This window comes from Phasianus colchicus, chromosome 5, assembly GCF_987193195.1.
Source record: "Phasianus colchicus chromosome 5, bPhaCol1.hap1.1, whole genome shotgun sequence".
Taxonomy (NCBI): Eukaryota; Metazoa; Chordata; class Aves; order Galliformes; family Phasianidae; genus Phasianus; species Phasianus colchicus.
In genome coordinates this window covers 6,620,707-6,634,515 of record NC_143440.1, presented here as the reverse complement: position 1 = coordinate 6,634,515, position 13,809 = coordinate 6,620,707, and the positions used below count along the sequence as shown (strand labels likewise).

Genomic DNA, 13,809 nt, shown 5'->3' with positions numbered 1-13,809 from the left:
TGCTGATTTAAATACCTGATCTTCTAATTGTAATGTTTAATTAATACATCGAAAACACTCCTTCTAGCTTAAAACAAGCAAGACTCTTTCGACAAGATAATCAGTGCTGCAGATCTCAGTTACTAAACCAAATGAATAACTTCATGTAATTATTCTCTTCCACAAATAGTATTTTTCCTTGTCAGAAGGCTTAAGCATCTGCATCCATTAAAGCACACAGACAAAATAAGATCCTTTGCCTATTATACGCTATGTGCACTTATTGAATGCTTGGTTCTGTAGGACTCATTTCCGTAGGTGTCTTCAGTGTAGTCTGAAAAAATAACACGTATACAACCATTGCATTACATCTGCCCAAACCAAACGGTCCAAGGAAATCTGAAAACAGACAGGGAAACACAAGCTTTAGAATAGTAATTTCAGCTTCAAAAATGTATTCTCTTTAACTTTTTGTAGGACTCCAAGCATTAATTTTTACTATTTCCATCCAAACAAATCATTAACTGGACAGGCAAGTATACCTCAATCTTATTACCACTTCAGCAGTACAAAGAAAATTAAAATATTATTCAGAGTAATAACTGACTCTCAAAGCCACATCAAAAGTTGTTCAAGAAACATTTAGATGTTGTCCTAAGGGACATGGCTTAGTGGGGAAATACTGGTGGCAGGTGGATAGTTGAACTGGATGAACTTGGAAGTCGTTTCCTACCTTGGTGATTCTATGATTCTATGAAAACCAAGTCTACGCAATACCGAAAAGTGTTCATTTTAAGAACATGAACTTTCTCTAATGTAATAGACATGTGGTTCATTTATATGGTCTAAGACCATGACAAGATGTTAGTACCATTTTGAAAATCAGAAATTAATACTGAACACAAGCTTAAAAACCACATTTGTCTTCTTAACAGTACCATAAAGTACATCAAAATGTGTGTTAATGCAGTTCTACTTGTCAATTTATTTGTTTACAATTAGCCTTGAGGACGTGCTGATGTCTTCTGAAGGTATGAAACCATGACATGAGGCAAAGACAATAACATCACATAAGATAAGGAAGAAAAAACCTCAGTTGTCCGCATCTGCATTAAATACTGTGTTCACTGATTTCAGCATCAACATATTAACTAGCGGTGCTTCGCTTCTCTATAAACTTAGGGGAAGGAAAAAAATCACAGTGGAAAACTTTCTGCACCACAAGGCCTGTGCTTTTCCTTAGCTAAGCAATTTCACACAGCACGATATTAGATTCTGCTTTTTGCTCACACAACTGCTCCTAAGATCCTGTTATGTTCAGGTCTAGCTAATGCATTAACCATATGTTCCCAAGAAATACTGACTGCTACAAATTACAGGCAGTGTCTTCTGCTGAAGGAGAATAATCTATTGTTAGCACTGTATCATTTTTTTAAGCTTCTATCACGTGCTGTTGAAAAATGACTCAAAGTTCTATGCAGACAGTTAAGAATCAAGTGACTGAAGGCAGCTGCTGACCAGGATGGTGCAATACCTCCAGTCTTATAAATCACCAGAACTACAGCAGAGCATCAGTGTCCTGTGCTACAGGATGGTATCACAAAAGCAAAACTTCACAACACAAAACAGTGCTTGAGCAGAATTTTAAGCGGACAGTCTCACATTCCCTCCCTCAATTAGGGATGTTCTTTGGGTTTGGTACTAGAGGCCTTTTTCCCAGATTCATCTCCTGAGCACTCAATGAGTCATTTATCTCAGTTTTCATAAAACCTGTAACGTATGAAAAATTGAAGCAACTTCCCATACTTCTTTTCACTACATTTTTGTGCAAACCTGTGCAAGATGCAAACTTGTTTCTGTACTGCCCTGGTACTTCCTTCCCTCTTCAACTTTGGCATAATTTAGGAAAGAATATATTACTTCTAAATGAGTTAGAACTATTAATCTAAATTCACAAGTTTCACGCTTGGCTGCTAGTGAATGTTTCCTTAGACTGCTTATTAAATCAGAAAGGAAACCTATTGAATCAGTCTGTTGCAATTCTCCTCTGAGTTTTATATTTCAAAGAGCATTGGAGTTGTTTATATTGACTGGCTCTATAGTTTCTAAACCACAAGCATTACAGAAAAATAAAAGTGACATACACAACCCCATCACCTCCCTCAAAAAAAAAAAAAAAAAAAAAAAAAAAAAGTGCAGTAGTAAAATAATTGAAGCATTATGATACTCCTCACTTCTCCCTGCATTCAGATTTTACAGTTTCACAGCCCTGTGTTTGCATATGCACTGAGAGGTGCTCCTGCCCCACCTTACTTTCTTTTTGAAACTCTATGAATAATTAAGGCTTGAAACATGCAGGAAAAAACAAACAAACAAAAAAACTATAGGAACAAATGCCTTATCAGGCATTTTCCTACCAATGCACGCATCCTCTGATAATGTGCTTTATGGACTTAGAAGCTGATTGGGTACTAATAGCACAGCAGAAAAATGTCACGCTTAAAATTTAGGTTAATTTTTTGTCAAGCAATGGGAATTTAAGAAGCCTGAACTGCGAGCAGTGTTATTAGGACACATCTACTCTGCACCCAGCATTTACTCTTCTTCTCTAAACAAGACAATGGGATAGAGTGTATAAGCTGTATTTTCCCCTGGCTAAACATGTTATGCCCACAGAACAGACAACATACTATCTCTAAGCAACTGTGCAACGCATGTTATCTTATCAGAGCACTGCATTTCAGAACAGTTTTTATTTTGAGTTTGCAGTAGGTTTTGTTTGTATTTTCTTGTGACATGCTGTACTTGCACAGAAAGGAGTGCTGCTGGATTGCAGGAACTTTTCAACATTTCCTGGCATTGAGATAACACTGCAACACCTCACCTGTATTTCACTGGAAAGAAGATAAGCTATAAGTCTCTGTTTGGATGCAAAAGCCTGAGCTGGGATAAGACTGTTGAAGGGTTTGTTTTTCTGCACTCAGTAGGGGAAAATATTAGCACATTATCCACTTCAGCATTTGGTTTCCTTATTTCCCATGCTATTTGAAATGTTTAGATGTGGTACTAAGAGACATGGTTTAATGGGGAAATGATCTTGGAGGTTTTTTCCAGCAATGTTGAGTCTATGATTCTATTGCTGCATATGGAGCAATATGGACACAGATGGAGTTTATATTTGTTCCCTGTCCTGTTTCATCTCATAAGCAGAGGGTCAACTTATACAGGAGCAGCTCTTTAACTAAGAACATACAAAACCCAGAAACAACACATAAAAGATTCAGCATGCCTCAGAGGATCAAGAGAGGGAGGGGGCAGACAAGAATCAAAAAAGATACCCGTGCTTTAAACTTCCCAGCAGAAGCTGAAACCAGTGTTATTCCTCCTGCAAATCCCCAGTCTAAACGAATAAACAGCAAACAGAACAGAACTGTAAGCAAAATAGCTCTCTGTACTCACCTAGCACTGAAGACCAGCGCAGGAAAAAGAGGCAGCAAGTAATAAGCAGGGAAGAATTTCATGATGTAGCCCCTCTGTTTCGTTCTGTTCCTCACCGATCCTCTTCGCAGCGTCTCCTGCCTCCTCTACCGACCGATGGACCGACTAACGAACGGAGCTCGGAGTGGGATGTGAGCTCCGTGAGTGATGTCAGAGGCAGCGAGCTGCTGCTGCGAGCCCACAGCCTGCTCGAGGCGATCAGTCAGCGCGCTGCCTCCAGCCGCGTCCTGGAGGGTTTCGTAGTGGTGGATGGGGAGGGACGGCAGGCAGCAGCTGGCTTTGAGGTTATGGCAGAGCAGGGCTCAGGGATTCCGCCTGGAAGAAGATAGAAAAGGGAATGAAAATAACATCAGCATTTCCTAATTGGAGTCTAAATTTGTTTAAAGTGAATCTATACAAGATTTGTGGTACAGAGGCAATGACTGCTTGAAGGAGGCACCATGTAACAAATCAGCCTGACAGACTGGATCTGGAGAGATATCACCTCTGCACAGCAAGAATTCACAAATCATTACGTCAGTTAGATATGCATTCACCCCACTGCCACACCAAGTTGAAAAGTGGCAACAGTTTCCAAAATGCTATTTCAAAACATTGATATAACCTCTAAAAACCATACAGCAGCAGAAGAATCTCACAAGACTTTCAGAGCATCCTGTTTTATTATTTCATCTGATCTTACTGTTGATTTTAAAAAATACAAAATAAAGCTGACTGTTAATTGCAAATGTTTTCATTTTAAGTATTCCTTACTCTGTCACAAGTGAAGTTTGTTGGATGGCAAATCATGCAACAGTCAAAATCACCAAGGCTGGAAAAGGCCTCCAATATCATACAGTCCAACCATCCCTGTACCACCAGTATTCTCCACTAAACCATGTCCCATAGTACGACATCGGAACGTTTCTTGAACACCTCCAAGGACAGTGACAATAACAGAATATCAAAACAAAAATTAACTTTCTGTGTAGCACAAAAAAAGAAAAAGCAAGTCTGTCTATAAGCGAGCAAGATCTGATAATTAGAAGAGGGAGTTTTATCTATTTGTTTGTCCGGTCATATGAAAGTCATCCAGAAACGACATTATGCATCACATCCATAAAATAAAAATTTATACAATGTACATTGGTGTATCATTGCATTCAGTTGTTTGAGGAATCGTTTTGGGCTGTATCAAAGCCAATAGAGATTCCAGATTGAAATGAATGGAAACCTTTCTGAAATTAGTTTTGACCCTTATTAAGGCTTCACGTGGCATAGAGATGGAACTGACAAATTAAGTTACACACACTAGACAATGAACTGAGAGGGAGTGGAGAGAAAAAGAATATAAGTAGCCAAAAAAAAAAAAAAAAAAAAAAGAGAGAGTAAAGTAATGTCTGAAAACTTCTGTATTCCAACAACAGTGTTCCTTTCCTGACGAGTAGAACTGCATTAACACACACTTTGCTGCAAGTTCTATTCGACCGTGTTAATTTAAATCCATGTTTATTGTTATTTTGATGATACAATACCAGCATGAAAGAAACAGTCATGTTGCCATGGATATTTATGACAGAACAGTAAAAGGGTCATAAAAAGTGCAGTCAGCTTCTCATTTTTTCTTCCAGAAAAAAAAAAAAAAAATCTTCCCAGGCTACCACACACCTCATGCACACATATCAACTTCCTGCATCCTTTCTTTACATGCCCACACATACAGCATGGAAGAAGGCAGGTGTACATATATGCTATTTGCATATATAAACTTGCATATATGTAAGTTTAACAAATCTCATGGAATTTTGTAAAAGAAGGAATTATTTTTTAATTTAGCTGTTACTCTTTTTTATTTTTTGAGGAAGGGGATGAGAAATAGGGAGTCTTGCTTTCAGCTCCAGGTTCTCACTCCGCTTGCAAGGGAAAAGAAATGCTCAAGAAGATGAGCAGCTTCAACTACCATCATGGTGTCATTAAGATTGGAAAACAACTCTAAGATCACCAAACCCAAGTTCAATCCACTCCCATCATGCCCACTAAGAATAGCTGCATTTTTAAGAGACAAACTTGTGTAAGTAAGGACTTAGGCACTTAACCTCAGACACTACTGTTAGATTTGATTGTACTCAATCCATTTGTCTGAAGACATGAGAAAACATTTTTTATGAGAAATCCTTTTATTCCTCAAACACAAGTAACTGAATTAAATCTTGAGCTTTGGAGAATTTGGGTTCAGGTCTTTTCCATTTTATTTTTCTTTTTAAGAGAAGATACATTTTAAAAAGTACTAAGTGCATCTTAAGAAAAGAATCATATTTATATTTTTAAAATGGTTGGTAGCTTTTCTTAGCTTTATATAATCTGTTGGTGCTGTTTAAAGGGAGATCACATATTGATGTATAACAGCTTCAAACATGTTAGATACAAATATTCTATATAAAGGCATTAGAAATGCAGAACTCAATAAATATTGTATTTTCACTCACAGTGAAACATTCTGCCTTTTTTGCTTATGTTTATTGGCAGTCTTATTAAATACATGATTACTCCTAGCTTAGCAAAAAAGAATTAAGATGATTATATGTGCTCTTTTACAAAGAAAAGTACAGATAAGAACAAAACATTGCAACTACTATTGCAAAATTCAAAAACAGCATCTTCCTTAGAAGTGCCAAGTCACACTATTTGTCACACAAACTTTTGCAAGTTTGCCTAAATACACTGTGTATGGGAGTATCATTGCCTACTTTAGGGAAGAATATAAATCAACTGTCACCATTTGCAAATACAGTACAAAGCTTGCCAGAGCAGTAAGACGTTCACTTCTGCCTTTATTCATGTAGCAACTATTTTAGCTGGGGTTCCTATTTTATTTTTAGTCATTGGAATTAAAAATAGTATGAAAAAAGAAGGAATTACAGCATAATGATGTGACACTCAGTTTCTCGAATGTATATGTGCTAGTAGAAGCTTCCATAAACATAATATGAAAGACCATTAACATTTCCTGCTGTAGAACAATAAAGTTGTCAAGATGGAAGTCTTAGAAGGATGAAGGCACAACGCTTGGACAAACGTAAGGAATTCTATTTCAGGGAGCTTTACAACTGAGATGGCTTATGTTTTTATCATAGTAATTACTGAAAGACTACAACTGAGGCAAAGTACAAGCAGAACTCAACGATCCCAATTACATGGCCTGTGCTCTATAAAGCACACTGTATTATGATGTAAATACCATATCACCACTGCAATTCAGTGAGCGTCGGCTTTTATCTCATGCATGTATGAATGCACGCATGCACATACAAATGCATCTACCCATGGGTTTTTGTTGAACTGTAGAACCATTATGGGTAACTAGAAAAGTAACTTCATACATTTCAAGATTGAAATGTAATATCCTATATAAAGACTAGGCACCAAGTTTCCGTGTAAGAATTTTATCTTGGAAGTCAACTCTGATAAACAGCACATTGAATAACAGAGGAAATACACAAAAGAGCATTTCTTAAGGATAATTGCTATGAGCTAGCTAATGCACATCTCTGAGCTCAACAATGCAAGATATCCGTGAGTGTAGTTCTGGAATAGCAGTGCTGGCTGAACAGAAGCAAAACAGACAAGAGACTTAAGAAAAGCCACCTTCTCTTCTTTGCAGGGGACTGAGACATCACTGTGTTTCCTTGTCCTTAAGCACCCATCACCCTCATATTACCTTATCAAAGGACAATTAATGTTATCAACAGGAGTCTGTCTCCCTCTGCCACTTGTAGTTTCTAAGTCAGATATGTTTTTTTATGTTTATAAAACAGATCAGGAGCATTGACCTTTACAGGTAAGTGACCCAGGAGTTTGCTTGCGAGAATTGTTTCTTCTGGAAGGATGGAAGACCAAGAGTCGGTAAATTTATGTCAATCTAAAGTAGTTGAATCATAATAAATAGTCAGAAGACAAAATCTAATTTTACAAAACCCTAGGTAGAAAAAAGAATGGCAAAGATTTCTAAAACTCAGGCTATGAAAACAAAGCTCTTTTTAATCTTTTTTTTTACCTAAAACAGAATCCAGAAGCTCTCTCTTTCATGGATTCTCAGCTACCAAGGTCTGAATACCTACTCAACATTCAACCTCACTTCAAATTCCATTCACATATCTCTTCCCTCAAAAAAGTGATATCACTTTAGCTTCAAAAACAGATTCAGCATGGCTTTTCCCACTTTTTCTCCTGCTTTTCCCACTCCATTTGCTTGTTCTTCTATCACCCAATAGGCCATTCTTCTGCCTTAGGGAACACTGGTTGATTTAATTAAAATCTTAGCACATCTGTTAAGCTGCCAAAAGGCAAAATATTCTTATCAAAATAGGAAGGCAAAGCATAAGTTTCAGGGTGAAGTATTGCCGTGTACTTGAGCCCAATATTTCATTGCCACATGTACAAACCCAGTCAGCATAAACTCATGCATAAACTGCATGCATTAGTTGTATTAACACTCCTGACTGAGACCTGACACATCAGCAATGATCACTTTGTGAGATAATAGTCTGGAGTGACTGATTCACTGTTCAAGCTTCAAGACATGCTTTTATAAATATTTTGGGAATCCGTTTGCTCTGAATGGTGGAGCCTCAGTGACTTGTCTGCATGGGAAAAGACTTGTCCTAAGTTCATAAAACATGGAAGTTTCTACCAGTTTCTTTTTTAAAGGCATGTGTTTCAGGTAAAAGTGCATAATTTTAAGAGATTTCCAAGAGAGCTCTTTCTATACCTAAGAACAACCCAATTCAGAAGTTTCTTAGAATAATAAATTTACAGAAATTTAACCTCCTAGCTCTCTCTGCTTTGAGTAGGTTACTTCCAGAACAAATTATCCTGTGAACCTTTAGTAAATACATGCAGCCCACAGAGGTCTGCTGTTGAAGTGCAGAGAAATGAGCAATTTCACAGATGTGTAATTATTGAAAAGAAAGAACAGCTTGATATCATTCTTGGAAACCTCTTTTTCCACTATTCAAAACAGCAATGATTATGAATGCTTACCATACCTGGTCTACCTAGCTTTGCTACCCATTGGAGGCCTACGTTTTATGCAGTGTTAGAGCTACAGTAATTCCAGAAACAACAACAGCAAGTCTTGATCCAACCACTGCACATAACAATGAGAAGCTCTAGGAATTTCAGAAAATAGAAAACAAGAGCAATGCCAACTCACCCCAAAATATCTGGACTTACCTATTATAATCACAGAACCAGCAGTGTCATTTGTAAATTTACAATCTGTGCACTAAATGGAGAGTAGTATAAGGAAAAAGCACTAGGAAAAATCCGATTCGCTTCTTGCTTCATAAGTTGTGTAAACAGAGGAAGTAGATCAGCCCCTTAACATCTACAAACAACCTGCAACGTATTATTTAGCACTAAGAAAACACCATTTTTTTTTTAAATTTTTATTTTATTATGAAAGTTGCTGCCCTTATGCATCTAATACTTAGAACTTGTAGATGCTGTCATGTACAATGTATATTTAGACTGCGTGGTATTCAGTACACCAAGTTCAAGGTTACAGAAAGCCCTCTCATTTCATTGCTAGATAAGCTGAAATCTAAGTCACAAAAAGCAATCAGACCCACCAAGGTCATTATAAAAAAGGAGTTAGAACACTTCAGAAAACTGTTCCAGGCAGCAGTTGTTCACTTCTGAACTTTCTTCCTTTTTTAGATCTCAGAGCTGAGGTTTGCTTAACATCCAATGGACACCTCAGGGCAAATCTGCCATCTCAGTCCGAAATTCAAGACTGCTGAAGTTAGCATGTATTAGAAACTGAAGACAGAAAGAATATGGGCATGCAAAGGCGATACGACAATCCACAAACAAGTACTTAAATAACTACTGTTTGACTTGGAAATATTTCCTTCCTTAATACATAAAGCCAGACTGCATAAGTGACTTTTATAACAAAAGCTACTGATAAACTTCCTGGACAAAATAATAAATTAAGTCTCAAAAATGACTTTTTCGATGACATCGGAATAGCTGTGGAGAAGCTGGGAACCATTCTCATTTCTTCCACGTTAGATGTGTTTTTCTAGGTATCAGCCTCAACCCACCTCTGAAGTACACTAAGAGATGCTTTAAGAAGTTGCTTGCATTTTAAATTGATTGCTTTTTAATTTTAAAGTCTCTCTGGAGTTCAAGAGAATTCTTCTAATGCTTTTATATATATATATATATATTAAATATGTCTGATTGTTGAAAAACAGAATGTTTTTTATTATATCAGAGAAATTTTCAAGAAATCTTTTCTTAATGAGAACATAACATATTTAGGAGAGCATGAATCCAGCTAGCACTGTTCCATTAAAACATCACAAAGTTTTCTCTCAGAAATGCAGTCACTGATTGAAGATCCCTTCTTCAAAATATTTGTAGTCATTTAAAACTTTCCTCGCTGCTTCTCCCCCTTAATTTAAAACAGGATGGCAGGTACCCATACTTACATGTAGAAAAGATCTTCTCTCCCTGTACTATATTTGGACCCTAACCCACGATCAATTATTAAACAAAACAACAACAACAAGAAATGGATCTAATTAGATCACTTATTAAGCGTGCAGTCTTTTAATGAGATTGAATGTCATCCAAGACAGACTTTAATCATTACTATATTTCTGTCTTTAACTTTAAAAATATCCCCACCCTGATGATGCGAATATCAGAGTTGATGGCCATGCTACTGAAACTTGTATAAACCGAAGTACTTAAGCATTTTTGGTAAGTTAACACACAAGTTAATACCCTTTGGGAACTTACAATGTAAAGAGTCATTTGGTGTGGGGTAAATCACACAGCAGCTACTATTGATAAGACTCTCACAAGGAATTCCACATTACAGTAAGTATTCACAGTTTCATGTGACATACCATGAGTAGTTTCAGACAAAAGTATAAATGGATATTTCAATAAAATGAAACTTGATTACCAACAGCATACAAAACACATGCATAAACTACACTTTTATTTTGTCATCCTGAAATTGTTATAGCTATTCATGATGGTCATAAATATGTTTTCCACTTAGTTCTATACTTGTTCTACTGTGTTGTTTCATGACACACAAGTAATTAGAGTGTTCTTATGGTCAAATAGAGGATATTTTAATAGACTATGAACAGTGGAGAATGTTCCACGGCATCCTTCCACAGAGCTACAACAGAAGACTTTACACGATCTCATTTGCACCAGTGATGTATACCAAATGCCTCTGCATCCCCTTCCCCAGAAGGAGTCTGCATAACTTCTCTCAAGAAAGGAGGAATGAAGTAAGGCTCTAACTGATAACTAGATTTCCCTGATGAAAGAATAAGAATTTCCTAATATTTCAAACTGTTTTCTGTTATACTATTTTAAATATCTAGCTTTTGAGAAGCTAAGGGAAATGCAGATATAACTCAAATTTTGTTAGATATGACATGCATTACAATTATACTATCAAGATTGGATCAAAATGTCATTAATACAGAATTAATGGGAACTCAGGGAAAACAACTACATTACTTCAACAGTGAGACCGTCATGCTATTATTATGTTATAATTGCACAGTTAAAAATTCTTGTAGATTCTACACTATAATGGAACAATTGCATCTTCTTAAACACAAAGTCTGAAGCTGTTTTGTCAGACTACCACAACATCAAATTAATTTCATGTATTAGTTGCATATATATAGATTTAAGGCACATACCATTAATAATTTAAAACTTAAACCACTCCATACAAATACACTGTAATGAACAGCATAAAGCATCAGTCAAGTATGACAGGGAAATTTCTGTTCTGTTTATCTGAAAAAATTCAGATATTAAGTCACTACATATGCCTACCTCACTGTGCAGGGAACCACAGTAGGAAAACAGCATCTGTACTTCTCTGTAGCCATCTGTGATCCTATCTACAGTGAAAAGTAAAACATACAGTGAAAATTTCAGCTCCAAACTGAGATACTGAGCTTGTGAAAACCCTTATGGCCTAAAAGGCTTCATAACACTCCAACTTCTAGTTTTCTTTACTGATCTAAAAGTTTCAAATTAAAGCCAGTCCATGTATTGGTTGATATCTACTTCACAAATATTAGCAATATTGAAATGTGCTATTATAATTAAGTTGGACACTTTGTTAATTACAAAGTCACTATATTTTAGTTTCAATCAGCGTTGTTGAAATAGCTAAAGAATCTTTCATTGAATTCTCCAACACCACCAAAAAAGGAAAGGGAGGAAGAAGGTACTTTTCAAAGAGGAGGGGAGGGGAGGGGAACAGGAGGGGAGGGGAGGGGAACGGAGGGGAGGGGAAGGGAAGGGAAGGGAACGGAGGGGAAGGGAAGGGAAGGGAAGGGAAGGGAAGGGAAGGGAAGGGAAGGGAAGGGAAGGGAAGGGAAGGGAAGGGAAGGGAAGGGAAGGGAAGGGAAGGGAAGGGAAGGGAAGGGAAGGGAAGGGAAGGGAAGGGAAGGGAAGGGAAGGGAAGGGAAGGGAAGGGAAGGGAAGGGAAGGGAAGGGAAGGGAAGGGAAGGGAAGGGAAGGGAAGGGAAGGGAAGGGAAGGGAAGGGAAGGGAAGGGAAGGGAAGGGAAGGGGTTTCAACAGGTTTCCAATACTGCCCCCACTTCTTTAGAATGAGTAGAATGTAAAATTATGTTCATGTAAATCAAAAAGCTGTTAAAAATGCTATGTAACTTAGAAGGCTGAATCCCTGCAGAGTAATCCAGGACCACAGCACTATCATCTCTACACATGCTTTTTTCTTTCCCATCGCTACTCTCTAACCTAATTTTGTAGCAAAAGGAAAATAGGCCCATATTAATCTGTGAAGCTATAGCAGAGTAAAAGAATGACACAAAGGACTGTGTAAGGGTACATAGCTAAAAGAAAAGCTCTAAGCATTCACCTTATATCTGGATGATTGCAGCATTTCTTTCAAGCAAGATGAGTTCTTGCAATAGCCCATACGTCTAGCATGTATTCCAGAAACTGGAAGGTAAGAGAATGGATATGATTTTTTCCATTACAACCAGGCTGTGCTACAGGGATCTCATTAAAGCACAGCATGCAAGATGGCATACACATGCGAGCCTTCAAATCCTATTCTTTAATCCCAGTATTTAAAAAAAAAGTCATTTATTTGAACTCTGCATAAGGTAGGCTGATGGCCTAAGCACGCTTGCATTTCATTAATAACCTATAGCAAAAGCATTTTGCAGTGTAACTCACTAGAAAAACTTTGTCTACATTCTTGCCTAAGCCGAGAAAAATAACACATCAAACAACAGTACCTACCATGATATAAAACATTATCATAGAATGCCTTCGGTTGGAAGGGACTCCAGCAATCATCAAGTTCCAACTCCCTGCCACAGGCAGGGCCACCAACCTCCAGATCTGGTACTAGACCAGGCTGCCCAGCGCCCCATTCAACCTATACTTTAATGGCACTTGAGTTGCATACCTAAGCCACTACCAGACAAGAAGACTGAGTACATTCAGACAGTACTTCAAAAGTGACAACATATTGCTCACTCCACTGATGGTGAGTTTTTCCTGAAGCTCTACTTAAAGACATGTTTCAGCTTCTGCACAGGTTAAGCATACAATACCACTATGAATTCAGAACCATCTGCTCCTATATTTTCACCTGAGTTTGTGTTAATACTCACTTTTCAGCATCGACTTCAGTAAAAAGATCAACACCAACAAAAACCAAGCACTTTTCTGGCAGTTACAGCTCTATCTTTATAAGGTTGTATTCTGAGACTCTCGGGGCAAATCCCTCTGAATTCAATGCAGAATGCTGTTTCATCTTTTGAAATAAGTAGCTGAGAGACTATCTATCTTAGCTATTTATTTATTTACTTATTTGTTTTTGTAGCCAAGGTACCCAGCAGAAGTAATCTGCCCTATTGCAGATTACTTAAATGGGAAAATTAAATTAAGGAAAGTAAGAAAAACATTCATGGGTAAATTGCTTTTCTGTTGCTGTTCTCAAAAAAAACCAAAACAAACAAAAAAACAAATTCTAATGGTTGACAAGCACATTGCCTACAAATAAAATCTGACATATTTCCTCTTACCTTTCAGCCTTTTATTTCGTCTGTGATGAAAGTATAATGGAAGTCTTTTTTTTCTTTTTTTTTTTTTCATTTTTGTTTTTAAAAGTAGCAAAAAAAAAATGAGCAGAGACTTCTGGAGCGTAGGGATCAGCTATCATGCTACCGGAGCCTTACAATGAAACACCACAGTCCTTGTGTCCCTTTTCAAACTATCAGGCTTACGTCTAACTAGCCATCACTACTGACTTTTTTGTG

General features: G+C 37.3%; 1 protein-coding gene across 11 annotated transcripts in view; it reads right to left on the bottom strand.

Moving 5' to 3' along the window:
• LOC116237891 (leucine zipper protein 2-like) overlaps nt 1-13,809 on the bottom strand; it is a 169,964-nt gene that overhangs the window by 133,842 nt on the left and 22,313 nt on the right. For 4 of the 11 annotated variants that reach the window (XM_090140241.1, XM_090140240.1, XM_090140243.1 and 1 more), the window contains exons 3-5: nt 12,396-12,478; nt 11,338-11,405; nt 3,439-3,792 (exon numbers count right to left, since the gene is read on the bottom strand). In XM_090140241.1, the coding sequence (XP_089996367.1) occupies nt 3,439-3,500 (62 nt within the window). In that variant the 5' untranslated portion in view covers nt 3,501-3,792; nt 11,338-11,405; nt 12,396-12,478. The other 7 variants (XM_090140239.1, XM_031607318.2, XM_090140246.1 and 4 more) reach the window with 4 other exon arrangements.